This window comes from Spermophilus citellus (assembly GCF_964194105.1).
Source record: "Spermophilus citellus genome assembly, chromosome: 15".
NCBI classification, from domain to species: domain Eukaryota; kingdom Metazoa; phylum Chordata; class Mammalia; order Rodentia; family Sciuridae; genus Spermophilus; species Spermophilus citellus.
The window spans coordinates 66,523,325-66,543,025 of NC_138195.1; the positions used below are offsets into that span (position 1 = coordinate 66,523,325).

Here is a 19,701-nt window from a genome sequence, read left to right on the forward strand (position 1 = left end):
TGTCACAATCTGTCAAGGTTACCCAGCTTCTAGTGATAAAGGCAAAATTAAAACAAAGGTTTCCAGAGGCCCAATCCAGTACTTTCTTTAATAACCATCTCTGGAAAGATATGTTTGTATGTGTATAAAATGTACCAAAACTTAAAATACTTCTCTTTATGCCTCAAGTATGAAAACTATCACTGGGTAAGTCATCAAATTAAAGGAATGTTATAGATAAATGACAATAAAGCAATAATTTAAAATGACCACTTGATCATAATTTGGGATATTAGATGGGGAAGTGCTAAACAATGTGAGGCAACAGGTGATAGCTGGAGACCCATCTTTTATGCCTCAAACTGCCAGTTATTTGTCCATGTTCTCCACCTAAGCCTACACACTTCCCAAGAGCCTTATGCTCTAGAAACTATTCCTACGGCCTTCCCCCTATGTTTAAAGCATCCCATTCAAATATTAGGGGAAAATATGATTATTTCTTATTCAGGAATATTTGCTTATTAAACTGAAGTGAATCTAATTGATTAGTACAAATTCAAGGAATATAGTTGTTTTTGGGGGGTTGTAGAAGATAATGAAATCCTTCTAACAATTAATTTCATTATAATTTATTTAACTATGTACTCTGGAAACCAGACTTGGGGGTAAAGTCACAATTATACCCAATAAGCAGCTCTTCTCTGAAAAGCTTTTTAAAGATTCTGAAAAGTCAGACTGGATTTTTTTCCCCTGATGAGAATTTTCCATGGTTCAGACATTCAAGGATATATAAAAGCATCCCCCAAATATGGTGGACTCTGAAATTCCAGGGTTAAAAATTATTTGAGACAAGAAAGCACAGTTGTCACTGTTGCTAAAGAAGTCCACAGCAATAACTAGAAGGGACGATATATCTCCTCTATCTATCCTAAGGATCTAAACAAGCAGACAAAAACCCATTAGCAATAGAAAAGAACAAGGGAGGAACCTGCTTTCTCACCAGAAATGAAGAAAGCCTAGCCTAACAGATTCTTCTGAACTACAGACTCAGAAATCTTGAGTGAATATTCAACACATCTTCCTGCTTCCCTTAGAGCGGATCACATGTGTTACTGTAACACTAATTACCATCATTTATTTGAACTCTTTACTATATATACATAATTAACATGTGACACAGTGGTGATAATTCACGCAATTATCTCTTAAGATTAACTTTCTTACAAATTTTATCTTAGTACAATATTACATCTGATCTGATAATGCTTAGTCATTCATAATTTGCCATTCATGAACATAATAGTCTGCTAACAATTTTAAGAATTAGAAGAAACATTAATTATATATAAGAACAAAATATCTGGGAACAAAAAAGAAAAATCACTAAAAGAAAAATGTGATCAAACATGTTGACTACAATAGCTGGCTATGCTTTTCATTTTAAATAATTAAATCAAGTCTAACATAAATGACTTTTAGATTATGCATAAGTTTGTATTAACTATGCCATAGCTCTTCTCCACCAGTATGGACAAGCAAGAGCTTTTGGAAAATAACACAGCAAGCCATTCAAGAAACTATCATACCCAACAACCATACTTCCAAAGTACCACATAAGAGAAAGACAGAGTTAAATTCCAAAATTCGACTTAGCACCTCCTAACTATACTTAAAAGAACAAGTTAAAGTTAAGATTTTTTAAAAAAATGCAAAAAAACACACCTGTAATCCCAGCATCTTCGAAGGCTGAGGGCAGGAGGATGGCTAGTTCAAAACTGCCTTAACAACTTAGTATAATTCAGTGAAATTCTGTCTCTAAATAAAAAGGCTGGCATGTGGCTCAGAGGTTGAGCACCTGAGTTCAATCCCCATTACCAAAAAAAAAAACCCAAAAAAACAAAACAAAAAAAAGAGCAAAAGGGTATTTCAGATTGTTCCAAGCAACTTTTGATCTTTTGATTCCTTGAATTTGAAAAGTTATACCGTATAAAATTTACACTCTGAAGGAGTTTCATGTAAGGTTTGGCAATATCAAAAATCCCTCAAGAAATGGGGAACCATAAAATCAGTACAAAAATCATCTGGAAGAGTCATAAAATCAGTATAAAAATCGTCCTGTGGAATAGCAAAAACACATTTATATCATGATCTAGTTTGCAATCACCTTAATAGTCATTACATAACTCTTGCTTATTGTATAAATATTCCCAAACCTTAAATATAACATACAATACTTACCCCATATTGGTAAGTCATCTATGTACATCTGGTACCAGTAGTGATTTTTAATAGCATAAACAAAGGCATCTCTCTTTTCTTTATCTAAATCAATTTCACAGTAAGTGGCTGGCATCACATCATCTGCATAAAATAAAAATAGCCAATTAGCCCTGGTTTACAAAAATAGTTGCAGGGAAAATAATATATATATATAATAATATAATATAATAATTATATATATATATATATATATATATATATATATATCTCCAACATTTCCTGAAGTTAAAATTTCTATTCATATTTGTTGAATCTGGGTGACAAATATATAGGGGTTCAGTATACTATTGTTTCCTTTGTATATCTTTATAAATTTTTTATGGGAAAAGTACTTTAATCATCTTTATAATCAAAGATCACCTCACTAATGGAAGAAATCCCTCATATTAAAAAAACTACAAGAACATTAACAAAGTAACCTTAAAATTAATATTGACTTAGAAAGCAAAAAAAAGTTTAAGACACATAGGAAAGATTCCATTTAATAAATATGATATGAAATATCAACCACTCAAGAAACTGAGGCATTAGGATCCCAAATTCTGGGCCAGACTAGGCAACTTACTATGACTCAGTCTCAAAAAACTTAAAAAAAAAAAAAAAGAAAAAAGAAAAAAGCGGGGGATACTGCTCAGCAGGAATATCCCTGGGTTCAATCCCCAGTACATGGGTAGGGTGAAGGGAGGCAGAAAACAATGTCTAGCTGTAAGATAAGAGCTCTGAAATAAACATGCATTTTAACATTCTTTGATATACCAGAAGTCACAGATTCTATGATGAATCCCAGCGACTCTTCATAATTAGGAAGATTAAAAATCAAACCTCTATCCAGCAGGCATCTCTATTTATAAAATACCCAAAAAGTTACCCCCAAAAGGGAATCATTTCCACTCTTTTTTGTGTGCGTGCTGGGGATTGAACTCAGGGCCCTCGACATGCAAGGCAAGCACTCTACCAAATGACTGATTTCCACTCTTGACTGTTTGTAAAATACCGGATATATTTAGCATCTGAAATGCAGTTTTCCCAAAACATTAAATTTCTGAAATATCTTAAAATTTCTTAAAGAAAAACTAATTGAACCATGAACTGTATGACTGCCTATAACATTATTTCTATAAGAAATAGCAGTTATAATTTAAGATGCTCCACAACATGTCTCCCCAACCCTCAAGAGAACAGCTTCTACTTATAGATCAGTTCAGAGTGGGTATTACCCTCAAAATAATGATAAACAATAAGTCCCATGGAAGGAAGCAGGAAAATACTCCTTCCTTTGAAGTAAGAGAAGAAAATAACTTTATCTTCCAGCAATGACTCCCACACAGATTTCCTTTCTACCCAAACCCTTTCAGGGCAGCAAGGCATTTATGATTTTTATAATGGTAAAAAACTGAAGCTGAGCAGTGAAGAAAGGGAGAGTTAGGAAATGAGATTGCTATAAAGGATTCCTACAGCAGGAGTTAGGAGAACCATGGGCAAGACATTCCCAAATGGGATCTCCATGGAGTGTGATAACAAACTAAGGGCAGCAGGCAGCTGTAGCTACAGATCGGACAGTCAGAAACAAAGAAGTCCAGGTTTGGAGGGCAACAAATGGCTGGAGACCTCATAGCTACCTCTGCAAAGCATGAAATTTCTTGCTGTTATTACAAGACATTCATTGATAATGGTCTTTAACAATGTGGTAGTTTTAAAGTATGGAATTCTAAGATACACAATATGACAATTACCTGTGTAAAGCTTTTTAAATGTTCCTCACAGTCTGAACTCGACTTCAGCTCTGTCTGTTATCACCCTCTCTCCTTACACTCTAACCTAACTCAACTACCTGCAGTTTCCACATACCTGGTATTCTCTTGGCCTCTGGATTTTTTTTGGCTCCTGCTATTAACTCCATTTCAAAGTACATCTAAAAATATTTCCCATCCCCTATCCTTTCCTCCAGAGCAGACACCCCAACATTTTCATTTCTCTGAAGTCCCATGGCTTCCTCTCCATACTTCCTTTAGGTACATAGGATGTACCATTCTTTACCCAAGACCAGCATCTTAATGCCTTATTAAAACACCATGAGAGGTTGTGGCTCATGGTAGAGCACTGCCTCGCATGTGCGAGACCCTGGGTTCGATCGACAGTACCATATAAAAATAAATAAATAAAGGTATTGTGTCTGACTACAAGTAAAAATTTAAAAAAAAAAAAAAAAAAAAAAAAACACCATGAGGCCTGGAGAGTAATATCCATGACTGATTACATTCTTTTACCCCCAGCTATACCTGCTTCAGTACCTTGCAGAGTAAGAACTACAAACAAAACATTCTAACAAATTTTAAGAATATGATTTGCCATTTATTTGGCAAATGAAATTTCTAAATATATTAGGCACAAATGCATATGAATGTGTATAAATTTATGTGTGTTTTGTGTGTGTGTAAAAAAAGTAAATGTCAATATAAACAAATGAAACTTCTGAGCAGTCTCTCACAGGATTGGCAAAGTGGTCTTACAGATTTATCTTTCACTGGTGTAAAATCTAAATTAAATGTGGTAAAAGAGAAAACCCATCATGGCAGGCTGTGAAAAGGGCACTGGTTAGTCATCTTTTAACAAAATTCTTCTTCCTGGAATGTAGACAAATACAAACACATATAACTGAAGAGCCGGGTTGCCTAACCAAAACAGCACTTCTCTCAGGAGCAAGCTGCTCTGAAGGCAACTAATGCAATATGTATGAATATGCCAAATCATTATTCAGCATTCTATATAACCAGAAAACAATCTGGAAAATCACCATAAATCAGTTTTAAATTACAATAATTTAAATTTATATTTTTCTCAGATAAAACACAAACCTATAAATTTTGAAGAAAATATACTTGAGAATTTACCAATATAAATACTTTACACAGGAAGGGGCAAAAAGCTCAAGTTGTAAAGTGGCAAACATTAACACTGATTTTTCAAACAGAAGGCAAGGTTAGGTAGCATCTAAAAACCAAGCCCCATCCGTCTGGTCTGTCAATTCCCAATAATACCCTTGACACACAGTGAAAAGCACAGTGAAAGCTGAGAAAAGAATATGATAATTATTTATGAGCTCTTTAAGAATACGTCATGCCATCACACTTTGTTTAGTTTCTCTTTTGATAACATTACTAAACTAGAAAATCAGAAATACTCTACCTCAAATACAGCAGCACTTGGCAAAGTTTCAAGAAATCACTATAGTGAAATGAGCAGAAATGTGAGTTTTATTTTGAGCTCTGCTACTTATTAGCTATGTGAATAAAAGGAAGTCACTGAACCTCTGTAAACCTCAGTTCCCTCAACTGTGAAACAGAAAACATCTGTTCTAGCTCTTTTTCAGAGATGTTTTAAGAAATGATAGTACCAATGTTTTCTTCACAGTGTTCTTAAGTGTCCTTGGTCGCACATCCCTCTGAGAATCTGATGAAAGTAATATTTCTTTGTCCCCACAAAATGCACATACACACAAACTAAGGGCATAATTTCAGAAGGCCCATGGACCCATGAAGTGAAAACTCCTGGTTGAACTCTTTATACCCAGAGTTTACCAGAGCTAGAATGCAATTAAGAATTTGATAATTGTCAAAAGAATTAAAAGAAAACACAGACCGGACAAACTGGTATATTATGACTACTGATTAACTGACCAACCTACAAGCATCATAAACTGCAATTTTTTTGGCTAGCTATTTGGTAAAATGTATCACATATTGCATTAAAAATGTATATAGTCTTTGGGTGTTTTATTTTGTTTTGTGTGTGTGTGTCTGTGTGTGTGTAATTAGTAATTCCACTTCTAAAAATTTATTCTAATAAAACACTCAGAGATGTTTTAAACTACCATGTGCAAGGATAAACAAGTGCTTTGTTATATCTAACAGGAAAAAAGAAGAAAAAGGAAAGAAGGATGAATGAAAAGAATAACTGAAATATATCATAACAAGAGAATGAGGAAAGATTATAGTATCTAAGTATGTATAGTATTCAGATATAATGTTACCACATTTATAAGAGTAATTAACAATGGAAGGATAAACTCAAAACATTAAGATAGAAAAAGCAGGATAAAAACATATAACATTAAATGAGTTAGAAGTGCTTAGAACACTATCTGGCACATAATAAGCACTATATAAGGGTTTGTTAAATACACTTTCTAAAAAAAAAAAAAATCACACATTGGTAACATGAACTCAATTTTGACATATTTTAAAGCAATGCAGATGAATGGGAAGGAAAACAGTAGAAGAATTACATATACCAAAACAGTTAATGTACCATTATGATAATTACAACCAGGTGATTTTAATTTTCTTCTTTATATTTTTCTGCAGTTCCTAAATTGTATAACTGAAACTTTATCATTGTTAAAATCACAAAGAAAAAAAATATGTGCACATTTGTTGGGGGGGCTATAAATCTGAAAAATATTGTTATCAATGATACAAATAAGAATTTATAAAAAGACCACAGGCAGTGGTGTATATTCACAATGGAATATTACTCAGCATTAAGAGAATAAAATTATGACAGTTGCAGGTAAATGGATGAAGCTGAAGAATATCATGCTAAGGAAAGTAAGCCAATCCCCCAAAACCAAAAGATGAATGTTCTCTCTGATAAGTGGATACTGATCCATAAGTGGGGGTAGGGGGGAGGCGCATGGGAAAAATGGAGAAACTGTGATTGGGCAAAGCAGGGGGAGGGGAAGGGGCATGTGAGCAGGAAAGATGGTGGAATGAGATGGACATTACTCTAGGTACATGTATGCTACATCATGTACAACCAAAGAAATAAAAAGTTGTGCTGCAATGGTGTACAATGAACCAAAATGCATTCTATTGTCATATATATATACCTAATACACAGCATCCCACCTGCATGTAGTCCCCCTTTATTTATAAATAAAGAAACCTAAAAATAAATAAATGCAAAAAAATCTAAGCTGAAGAAAAGTCCTAAAATTATAAAGTAATTATATTAGTAATTTAAGTCTTAAATAAAAATAAATTAATTAATTAAAAGGCCACAGTTAACAAATCTGCAGTTGACACAAGGTTTCAAAGAATCACTAATAAAAAATTGACAAGTTCCAGATTCAAATTATTTGGTTGGCTAAAACACTCTGGTTGAAGCTGATCCTTAGACAAAGGGAGGAGAAAGGTATCAGAACTCAAGACACTCAAGGTGGAGATACCACAGACCTTGAAAGGTGGGGAACAGATGTAAAGCAAACCACACACGGGACTGCATACAGATACCCATGTGTATATGAAGAGGTAGGATGCTCAAGTCCCCGTCTCCACCCACCACCCACCAAACAACAAGATAAATACCCTCTATTCTCTGTGGTAGAACAGAGGCAGAGCTTCCTCTAGAGAATTTCTAGAGGCTTTAAAAAATCCTACAGAAACAAGATTGAGCAGGAACAGTGGAAGTTATGAACTGAAAACAAAGTGGGGATGACCTTAGGTAAATCTTGCTGCTGAATTAGAGGGCCTGGCATATCTTGCACCCCGAAGACCTCTTCTCTATCCTTTGGCAATCAATTCTATACCACCCAAGCAGATATCTGGGTGGAAATTCTGCATAGTAAGGATCAGAATAGCCAGGACAGAATCATTGAACTAGAAGTACATAAGGCTTTAAGCAATCCTTGATATTTCTCCCTATTTGCAGTACTCTCAACTTAGCAATTCACTTTAGGTAAGAAGAAATACTGTAGAATAACTTCTTCCCTCTACAAAGTTGAGATATTCAAAGAAGAGAAAATTAAGGGAAGATCAACTAAAAACAGAAAGGAATCCTCTATAAATCACCTATTTAAGATGAGGGGTGAACAAGAATGTACTATCCCTACCCTGACAGAACCAACAGGCTAGCACAATAAATGACTGTCAACAATTAATATTCTTCATTATACTACAGGATTCTCAATAGAAGGGCTGTGCAGTGACTTCACCTGGTTAAGAATTATTATTCCAGCTGGGCATGGTGGCACATGCCTGTAATCCCAGCAACTCAGGAGGCTGAGGAAAGAAGATCCCAAATTCAAGGCCAGCCTCAGCAATTTAGCAAGGCCCTAAACAATGTAGCAAGACTCTCTAAATAAAATTTAAAAAGGGGATAGAGATGTGGTTCAGTGGTTAAGTGCCCTTAGGTTCAACCCCCAGTATGCACCCCCCAAAATTTATTATTCCAGATCAATTAATAATTAAAATGAACCAATTATTGTAAGAAGTAGGCACAAACCACCCCGGTTCAAGACAATTTATTAAGCCCTTACTATTTCACCGGGTGTGGTGACACATGCTTGTATAATCCCAGAGGCTCAGGTGGCTTGAGATAAGAGGAACACAAGTTCAAAGCCAGCCTCAGCAAAAGTGAGGTGCTAAGCAACTCACTGAGACCTTATCTCTAAATAAAATACAAAATAGGGCTGGGGATGTCTGCCCTTCTATAATTAATGTATTTTCTCTAAATGGTCTCAAGTGTCTTGAGTTCAATCCCTGGTACCAAAAAAAAAAAAAAAAAAAATAGACCTTACTGTCTCTTAAACCGGATATGATGGCTCACACCTGTAATTCTAGCAATTCAAGAAGCTGAAGCAGGAGGATTGAAAGGTCAAGACTAGCCTCATCAATTTAGGGAGATTCTTAGCAAAGACCCTGTCTCAAAATAAAAAATAAATTAAAAAGAGTTGGGGATATATAGATCAGTGGTAAAGCAACTCTGGGTTCAATTCTCAGTATCATAAATAAAAAAATAAATAAAGCAAGCTTACTTTCTCTTAAATCGCTGGAGATGAGTGGTGAACAAGAATGCACTGTCCCTACCCTGGCAGAACCAACAGGCTAGCACAACAGCTTATAATCAAATCCTATTATCAATCAACTTTAATGTTTCATAATTACTGGCAAAATTAAGTTGGAACTACAGACCCATACTATATGCAATTAGTAATGATAGCAATTACCATCTCTACCAATTCTTGAACATAAAACTATATACCAGGAACTTTGTTAAATGAATTAGCTCACTTTAATGTAACAACAATTCTATCAAACAGATATAATTTCCCAAAAGAGCTAAATAATTTGCCTCCAACCACACAGGTGAGTAGAAGCAGAGCTGGGATGCACCAATCTCTCTGACCCTAAAGCACATGTTTTTTCTACTCTGTAATGGTAAGGTTCTAAAACATACCCTGTAAAATTAGAGGATAATAAATTCAAGCCTGGTTCAAAGATGCCTAATTTAAGTCTGCCCTTCTATAATTAATGTATTTTCTCTAAATGGTCTCTATTAGCATTTTTGTCTAGAACTAACACATAAGAAAAAAAGCTGTAAAATTTTGAGAGGCATCCTACATTAGACCTAGACTATCATTAGTTCCTTAAAATAGTCTCTCTAGTGACCTTCATTTTACAAAATGATAACAATCCATCTAGCCTGACAAAATCTGCTAGACTAAAAAAAAAGTGAGTGTGTGTGTGTGTGTGTGTGTGTGCGCGCGCGCGCGCATGTGGGGCATACATATGCATATATGCATGTGTGCATATGGCTTATTCTATTTTCAAAATATTTCCAAAATTTTATTATATCTGAATATGCCTTCTTAAGAATCTTCAAATGTCAAATATTTAAGGGATGAAAAATTAACAATATAAATATTTCTGTATTTCATTCAGAGATAGGATGTTCTAGTCTCTGTTACATTATTAGTATATATGATATACCCCAAGCAAATCCCTTCATCTCTGGGTTTCTGTGAGAGGGAACTGGCTGATACAATCTCCAAGGGTCATCATTACATTAAAATTCTTTGATACTATAAGTAACAACCAGAACCATTTCAAAGCATGATCGATTTTGTCCTTGAACAGAGAAGGCAAAATTTAAAGGAGAGGGGAAAGAGAAATCTAATCAATATTTACTATTTTATCTAGACCACTTGACTCACTGCAGAGCTGACAAGACCCCAAGGAACAGGGAACAATCAGGGAACAACACCTGGCTAGCTCTTCTTTCAGTCTAAAGGTGCTTAGCTTAATCTGAAAAGAAAATAAATTCCACTTTTCTAGACCATGAGGGCTATCTGCCTCTATTTAAACAATCTCTCCATCTCAGTCTCAAGGAACTAATAAAGAAGAAAGGTTAAGACTGCTGAATCGACAGTACTCTTCAATTCAAGTACAGGCGAGAATTTTTTTTAAATTGATGAAATCATATTAGCAAAGTATGATTCTAGGATTTCACCTATTCTCTCTTGCTGGTTCCTTTCTAACAAACTAGAAATGTCTATCAAATATGAAAAATGAAAAAAAGAGATAAATATAGTATTCAGGTTTTCAAAGATTACATATTCTAGCTTGAATTTCCTCCTAATTTGTGATTAAATATTTAAATTACCTAAATTAAAATACATGCCATGGGGCATGTTTATAATAATTCAAAAAAATTATAGGCCACACTACTATGGCTTAAATTTAGAACTTAATTGTTAAGCCCAAAGGAACATTATGGGGGGAAAAGAATGTAAATATACATTCTCATTTTCAATAAAAGTAACAAAAAACTATAAAAACAAGAATAAAATTTAGCAAATCAAAATTAAAGTAAAATTATCTTTACAATATTTCATTTCACATCCTCTTCTCTAAAGTACTAAGAAAGCAGTTATTATTCATTTTACACAAAGAAACAATGAAGTCAAAAATGGAGTAAACAACTTTACTAAAATTGAGGCTCAGTAGAGTGCTTGCCTTGCATGCACAAGGACCTGGGGTCGACCCCCAGCACCAAAAAAAAAAAAAAAAACTTTATTAAAATCAATATAGTAAAATAAATGGAATTAAAATTCAAAGTTCCTGATTACAAAATCCATACACTATTCAAAAAAGCAAGACACCCAATTAAAGATCCTGCAAATATTCAATTACTCAAGCTTTAGTTCAGAACACAAAAATTGCCTATGCAGGAAATATACTCTGACAAACTTCACAGAGAAAAACAAAGTATAAACACACTCAAAGGCCCAAATAAACAGGTAACTACAATAATAAACAGCTAAAGATGACTTTTTTTTTTTTTACCAAGTTTAACAAATCTTTTGACTCATAATTTAAATCTCCTTTAGGCGTTGAGAAGGTAAATTAATACAACACTGATAAATACACAATAAGTCAATAAGTCAATGGTACAAGTCTGAACTTAAGAATTTACATAAAATTATTTAAGTAACCACATATCCCATAACAGTCTCATACCTCCAGAAAATACTTGATTATGAAGGCCTTCCCCACCCACATGTCTAATCACTAGAAGGTTTACTAGAAAAAATTTTCAGAAAAAGTCAAGAAAACATAATTTTTATTACTAATTTTTCTGCTAAGCATCCTACAATGTACATGATAGTTCTACACAAAATTATCTGGCCCCAATGTCAACAGGTCCAAAGTTAAGAAGTTCTGGTCTATAGTCTAACTCATATCATAGGGACTACTAAGGTTTACTTACCTTTAAATTTAATATCCAGACCACTAAATTCCAATTCAACTCCTTGAAGTGCTTCTCCCAGAGTTTCATGGTAATGACTGATACTTTTTTTTGACCCCACACAGAACGGAAGTGAAAAGTACTTATATGTTTCTTGGCGATTATGGTAGGGCCCAACAGTATTCATCCATAAGACAACTTCTTCTTTATCTTGATACTGAAATAAGAAAAGAAAATTTTATATATATATATTTACATGTATGTATGTGTGTATGTATATATTTAAAATCTAATTCAAATTAAGGGGATATCTGTTATCTTTTCCAAATAAAAGTATACTTTTGGTGTTCAGGAAACTAGAATACTGGAAGCTTATTTCAATCTCATAATCAATGTCCACACTTAAATATCAAAAATATACCCTATTGGGCTGGGGCTATAGCTCAGTATTTGAGCACTTGCCTAGCATGGGTGGGGCACTGGGTTCAATCCTCAGTCCCACATAAAAATAAATAAACAAAATAAAGGTATTGTGTCCATCTACAAAAAAAAAAAAAAAAAAAAGCTCTCATTGTGGTCTCAGGATCCACCTTTTCCAAATTTTGTTTTACAGAAGATAGTTTTAAATGAAGTCCAATAGCTCAGAAGAGTATGTTTATAATTACTATTTATACTATCAAAGAACAGTAAACACTGAACCAATATAATTCACCAGGTTAACATGGACAAGAGAGGAGGAACCAAAACCAACAGTTTATCCAGAACCTCATGCTCATCATCATATACACCCCAAAAACTAAAGTTGCCAGCGCACATAGAAAAAACCTCCTCTCCCTTCTAGTCTTTTACACAACCACTAGTCAAAGCATTAAAAGGAGAAAAATAACTAAAAGGAAGAAAAGCCATACTATGAAACCCCAAGTCCATTCAAGTCATCATGCCATTTGTTATCAGCCTGAAAGACATATTATATGCATATTTCTTTGAATAATTATGGTTTTACCCATCAGTGAATACTACATATAGCTGGCACAAACCTATAATCCTAGCTACTAAGGAGCCTGAGACAGGATGTCTCAGGTTTGAGAGAAAACTTAAATTGTCTCAAAATAAAACAACAAAAAAAAAGGGCTGGGTATGTATGTAGTGCAGTGATAGAGTACCCCTGGGTTCAATTCCCAATACCAAAGGAAAAAACTACTGCTAAATAGAGATAGCAGTTCAAAGATCTGGGGTAGCTGACTTCACCTTCCCAGGGTCTGTGGGGTCTGCCCAAGATTTATAAGATGCTTAGAAGTTTAAAATCCTAATGTTATGTTTTAGATAGGAGATGATCCCAAAAGCTCATGTGTGAACAATGCAAGAATGCCCAGAGGTAAAATGATTAGATTATAAATTGCAGCCTAATCCGTGGGTTAATCCATGGATATGGATAAACTGAGTGGTAACTGTAAGCAGGTATGGTGTGGTGGTAAGTCTGAGTTTGTATTTTGTCCCTGGTAAGTGGAGTGCATGCAAGTGTGCTTGCTATAGCTGGCTCTCTCCCTACCTTCCTCCCACCTCCCTCCCTCCCTCCCTCCCTCTTCTTCTCTCTCCCTCCTCCTCCCTGCCTCCCTCCTCCTCCCTCCCCTCCCCCCCTTGCTTCCTGCTTGCCATATCATGAACTACTTTCCTCTATCACACTTTTTCACTAGGATGTTTTGCCTTACCTTGGTCCCAGAGCTATGGATTCCACTGTCTACAGACTGAGACCTCTAAACTGTGAGCAATGAAAAACTTTTCCTCCTCTACATTATTCTTGTCTGGTATTTTAGTCATAGCAACAAAAAGTTGACTAAAACATGATTCTGTGAAAACAGATTACCAGGGTAATTTCAAAAGCAATACTTGTAATTAGAAATATTAACTGACAATATTATAATTTAATAGTGCATTAGTTATCCACTGAACAATTATTTACTGAGTGCCCAGCACGTGCCAACAACTGTGTCTATAACCGAGGGTTTAGCTTTGAATGTGTTCCTTGCTCTACTGATGTCTAAAGGGAAAGACAGACATTGAACAAGCAATTATAATAAGGAAGGCTGCTATGGAGCATGCAATAAAGAAAGCTACCCAATGAGTCCACTATGAAACCCTTATCTCCTGTCTTCCTAAATTCATCCTACCTGAATCTAGTCTCCTCAACTTATTTTCCTACTGGTACTATCATTCTCTCAGACTAGGACACTCAAACCTCAAGATCTTCTGCATTCCAGAAAAAAAAACATTAACTTGCCTACTCTTACCCAAGGCATTTGCCTCCTCATTTTGATTCACATCATCACTACAACCCTAAGACTCGAATTTCATCATCTCCAAACATAATAAATGTGTCACTGTTCATGTAAGACATCATCCAGGTCATCAAGGAAAGAGCAAACAATCTCACTTTTCAAACATGTGAAATATGGACCAAGCAAGTTTTAGGCATTAAGGATATAAAAGTAGGGCTAGGGATATAGCTCAGCTGGAGAGTGCTTGTCTCACATGCACTAGGCCATGGGTTCAATCCCCAGCACACACCACACACACACACACACACACACACACACACAAAAGGATATAAAAGTAAATATTCTCCTTTCCCTTAAGAAGTTCATAATCCACTGTGGAGCCAAAAAAGCAAATGATTAACATTGGAGCAATAAGTGTTATAATTAAGGTAATAAAGAACTACTGTAGCAATGATTAATTCTGCTTTGGCAGAGAAGGGTCAAAATGGGTAACAATATAGAAAAATAAATAGCTTCAAATGAGTACAAAAAAGTGTATATAATTTTCATGCGTAAAGTAAGGAATCAAAGATGTGAATGTTAATATATTCATACGCCCCAATTCTTCATTCTTCTTTTAATTTTGTGAGGATTGATAATATATGTCTCCACTCTTCCAACCAATGCTCATGGTCTTTGAGCACTTATCAGTCCAAGTACTCCTTTCTGCTAAATATATATACAGCCTCAGAATTCTTCTCAAAACCATGCTCTAAGCCAACCACTACTAACTAACCGGAGCTGATATTAGAAATAAAATCTGTTCAACAGCACAAAATGCTCTCTCTGCACAGTACAATGTACATAAGTATTTGATAAATAAAATGGGAAAATTTTGAAGAAATACTAAAATGTAAAGTTTACTGGCAACTTAATAAAAGCTTGAAGCATATACACTGACTGGTAGGTGCACTGACTGCAACAGTACTTTAGAGAAATGAGAAACAAGAAAAGTGTACTAGAGATTAGACATTGAATTAGAGTACCCATTAATGAGATCCTTGCCATTAATTCTCTGAATTTGTAGAAATATTATATAACTTGGAAAATAATACAAAGACATTTTTTCTGTAAATCGATGTACATGTTCCTTTAAAAAATAAAAAAACTTTGAACATAAATATTTCTTTAAAATATAGCACTCATTTATTTTATACAAACTGAGACATAGGATTAAAGTAATCTAAGGGCTGCAGGGTGTATTACACTACACATTCTTAAGTTACTCATTTTAAACACCAAAAAATCTTAATAGGCCGATAGAGGTGTGATGACACAATGCAAGTATTATAACAAAACTTACACAGCCTTGAAGTCTAAGGATCTTTCTGGGAAAAGGACTGAAACAAATTCAGGGCCTAAGGGTGAATATTAAGGCAAAAATTATGCTTCTTTTCTATTTCTCCTTTTCACACAGACTACGTCAAATACAATGAATTTAAACATTTACTTTTCATCTCAAGATTTTGATTGTCCCTAAAAAATAAATGCTCCCAAGCCAAGGATAAGAGTTCTTTCTCCAGAGAGAAAATATGTTCTAAAATATCTTGAAGTTAGAACATATAAAAAGGAAAACTTCACATAGCTTTTTAAGAAAAATTTTATTTTTTTTAATTTTCTTTCCCTAAAGCTGTAGACAGTCCCTCAGCCCCCAAAACCCTGGGATAAGAGATCACTAAATAGGGCTCCTTCCTGACCAACCTATTTCTTAGGAACCTATGGTAGAAAGGCTAATCTAATTCCTTTTCAAAATTCCAGGAAATTCTATCAAGCTCTTTTAAAATACTTTCCTTGGAAAAACTTCAGACTTGCCAATGACACTGAGCAAGATGGAGTTTTATAACTTACCTGAAAAATGTAGCGGGGGGGGGGGGGGGGGGGGGGGGGATGGCGAGTAAGCACAGCATGGATATGGAAACCTCTGAGCATGGATGGCAATAATTCCTTTCATCTAAGGCTTCAGGGAAAATTGGCCACATGAAAGCAGACCAGTTCAGGTACCTGCATTCTTCACCTACTCAGTTTCCAACCCCCAGAAGAATTTCACTGTTATACTCAATTTATGAACTGTCCACTCCAGCCAAAACAGTTACGACACTGTCTTCCTTTCCTTTTATGCTTCACCTTGCTTCTTTTGTAATTCCCCCAAATTTACAATGCCCTCTTTTCTTCACTTGGTCAAATTCCACTTAATCTTCGGAATTGCTCAAGTCTTCCTTTCTCATATCCCCATGTGAAGCTATGCTGACCAAATGCCTAACATAACATGACCGCAATAGCTTGGGCAACAAAATCTCGTCAACAACACTTCATAGGTTCATCTAATGTTTTAAGGTCTTTACATGAACATTTAATCTTCTCAAATTTCTGTAAGATAGGTCCTATTATTTCCCTCATTTTACAGACTAAAAACAAAAACAAAAAATAGATGTTAAATAATTTGTCCAAGAATACATAACGAAGCAGTACCAAGTTTATCAGTTTAGGAATGCTTTTGCTAACTCCTAGTGAGCTTCATTAATCAAAGGGCAAAAACAAAATCAAGGAAATATGAAAAAGTGTACAAAGCAAATAAAGATGACAATAAAGATGACACTGAATAGTGAACTGTTCCATTTGAGCTTTTAATCTGCCCTAAAGGGGGAAAAAATCTTAAGAATCTATTTGTGCCAGGCATGGCAGCTCATGCCTGTATTCCCAACAACTCAGGAGGCTAAAGCAGGAGGATCACAAGTTCAAAGCCGTCCTCAGCAACTTGGCACAGCCCTAAGCCACTCAGCAAAACCTGTCTCAAAATAAAAAATAAAAAGGGGTGGGGACATGGCTCAGTGGTAAAGCATCCTGGGTTGAATCTCCAGTACCTAAAGAGAAAGAGAGAGAATCTACTTATACTTTAGTAGACAATGTTGCTGACATACTCTTTGAAAAATATGAATTAATAAATTAGAATTTATACTGACCAGCAAGATACAGAGAGCCAAGACTAACCACCCAAATACTATCTTCCATTTTCATGGGAAAGGGACATATTTACTTTAAATACGTATCAGAGAAAGCAAAATTAAGTTTTGAGAATACTTTAGAAGTCATAATTTCAAAGTTTTTCAACTATTTCAAATACACATCTGAATTCTAATACAATTAAATTAGAAGTATATTTTTGAATAGTCTCTTGAGATAAACTGTTCTCTCTCAAAATAACTTTGTACTTAAATAAACGTTTAGTCTATCGCTGACTGACACTGAAAATAGGGCAATGATTATGGCATTTCCTAAAAACTAAACCTGCATTGCAGCACTCACAAACTCACCTGTAGTAAATATTTTATTCCCTTTATAAATCTTCAAAAAAGTTTCAAGAGGTCCTATACACCCAACAAAGAAGAAAAGTTGCCAAAGTAAACAACTTTTTTCAAATCATGCAGTGGTACAACACAGTTTACGACAGAAGCCAAGCAAGCTATCCCAGGTAGATGGGGTGCTTCCAACATTACATGTCCCAACATTTCCAGAACAAGGGGCCACAAGGAAATGGGATTTGGGCCTAGGTAGGGACACTTAAACCATAAGAGTCATACCCAAGATGATGCACTTTAAACTAACAATGGCTTGGGTTTGTTCACTGTGCCTTAAGCAACAGTTTCATGCTTCAAATATTGCAAATCCTTGTCCCTAGTAGCTCCCTAATTACTCAAGTCACTCAGCAAAGCACTGTCAAATATTACTAGTTAAGGGAAGGGAGGGGGAATGGGAATAGGAAAGATAGTAAAACAAATCGGACATTACTTTCCTATGTGTATATAAGAATACATGACGGATGCGATTTCACATCATATACAACCAGAAGAATAGGAAGTTATATGTATAAAATGTCAAAATATATTCTACTGTCATGTGTATGTAATAAGAACAAATTTAAAAAACATTACTAGTTATGCAGAGCACAGTGCTTGGGATATCTAACAGACTGGAGCAGGGCAAGGGGGGGTGACTTTGTGATCATGTAAATAAACTCATAAAAATGCAAGGCTAATCCAAAGCACTGAAAAATGACAACAAAAATCCAATGCTACAATGCAAACCTCCAAGTACAAATGCTCTAAGATTTCTTTACCCTGGATTATTGGTGTTTTAGTGTTGGCATATTTCCATATTGCTGTTATGGAAATCAGATATATAGACAGGTAGAAAAAGGAAAGCCTAGGGATCAGAAAGCCCAGAATCCCCAATTCTCTCTTGAGCCAGTCATTGGGGCTCTATAGGCAATTTGTAAAGTAAGTTTGGATGAAATGATCTCCAGTCTTTCCAGTTCTAAAATTCTGAGTTTCAATTTGAAATAGTTTTTAATAGAATCATTTGGAATCTTAGGATATGTTATCATTTAATTCCAGATGCTTCCTTGTGCTTTAACCAAGAGAGGAGTGTAATCAACCCTACACACCTACTTTTCACTTACTCTCAAGAGACCTTTTAATAACCCTTCTAATCACTAATTAGGAGCCTTTTGATTTCAAAAAATATATCCTATAATCCATATATGATTCAACTTCTATTTATTTACTTATTTATGAAGAGCTAGGGATTGAGCCCAGGGCCTCACCCATGCTAAGCAAATACTCTACCACTGACCTACTATACTCAGTTCTGACTCAAGAATTAAAATGAACATATCTTTATATAGTCTAGATGTGTATATACAAGTATATATTTCATTTTCATCATTCTGAGAATATTACAAAAACTCTGGAAAAATAAGCACATAAAAAATACTGTGGGTTACATGATCAACTGAATCCTAATTCAGCAGGTACAGTAAAAAAGGCAGAAAAAAGCATTTTTTGGAACAGCAGGAAGTAGTTATCCGTTATGACCAACTACATAACTTGTAGAGCCTAGAACGAAACAAAAATGCAAAACTCTTTGTTCAAAGATAAGAATTTCAGCAGCATATTAAACAAGAACAGTCCAGCATGTGACTGCTCAGGTCATGCATCCACTGTGGCCCAGGAATTTAGGCCCTGTCCCTCTTTAATGCTAACCCATTATAGAGCTAGACTCACCCAAATGTTTCCTTAAGTACTTAAACATACTATCAATATACAGAACTACTCAATTTAACACCAAGGATTTTATTGTTCAATTGTTAGGGCAAAGGGCTTTAAAGCATATCAGTTGAGAGTACCTACTATTAACTCAGAATGCCCAGGGTCAAATCCCACCTCTACTCCTACATTGGGTGTGGCCTCATGCAAGTGACCTAACTATGCTGGCCTCGGTTTCCTCATCTATAAAAAGGGCATAATATCATGCAATTCATAGTTATTAATGTAAGTTCAACATGAAGTAATGTGGGTAAAGCACTTAAAAGAGAACCTAGCACATTTTGCTATAAAAATCATTAGTTTTATTTCTATCCGAAATAGTCTTCACTGAAAGTTAATCTAAAGGGCAAGCTCTATAGCTTCTGAAAGCTGTTCTTTAATTGATAATCCAATTCTACAGGTATTTATTAAACACACACTCAGCAACCTTCCCTTGGCAATTTGTCTCCTCCTTCTTTAGTACCATTCTCTCTTCACTAGCTACTTTCTGTCTTCTT

At 35.0% G+C, this 19,701-nt stretch overlaps 1 protein-coding gene across 1 annotated transcript in view; it reads right to left on the minus strand.

Annotated features, from left to right (window-relative positions):
* TM9SF3 (transmembrane 9 superfamily member 3) overlaps positions 1-19,701 on the minus strand; it is a 62,395-nt gene that overhangs the window by 40,164 nt on the left and 2,530 nt on the right. Inside the window, exons 2-3 of the mRNA XM_081268859.1 lie at positions 11,809-12,004; positions 2,218-2,340 (exon numbers count right to left, since the gene is read on the minus strand). Coding sequence (XP_081124985.1) covers positions 2,218-2,340; positions 11,809-12,004 — 319 coding nt within the window. The remainder of the gene's footprint in view (positions 1-2,217; positions 2,341-11,808; positions 12,005-19,701) is intronic.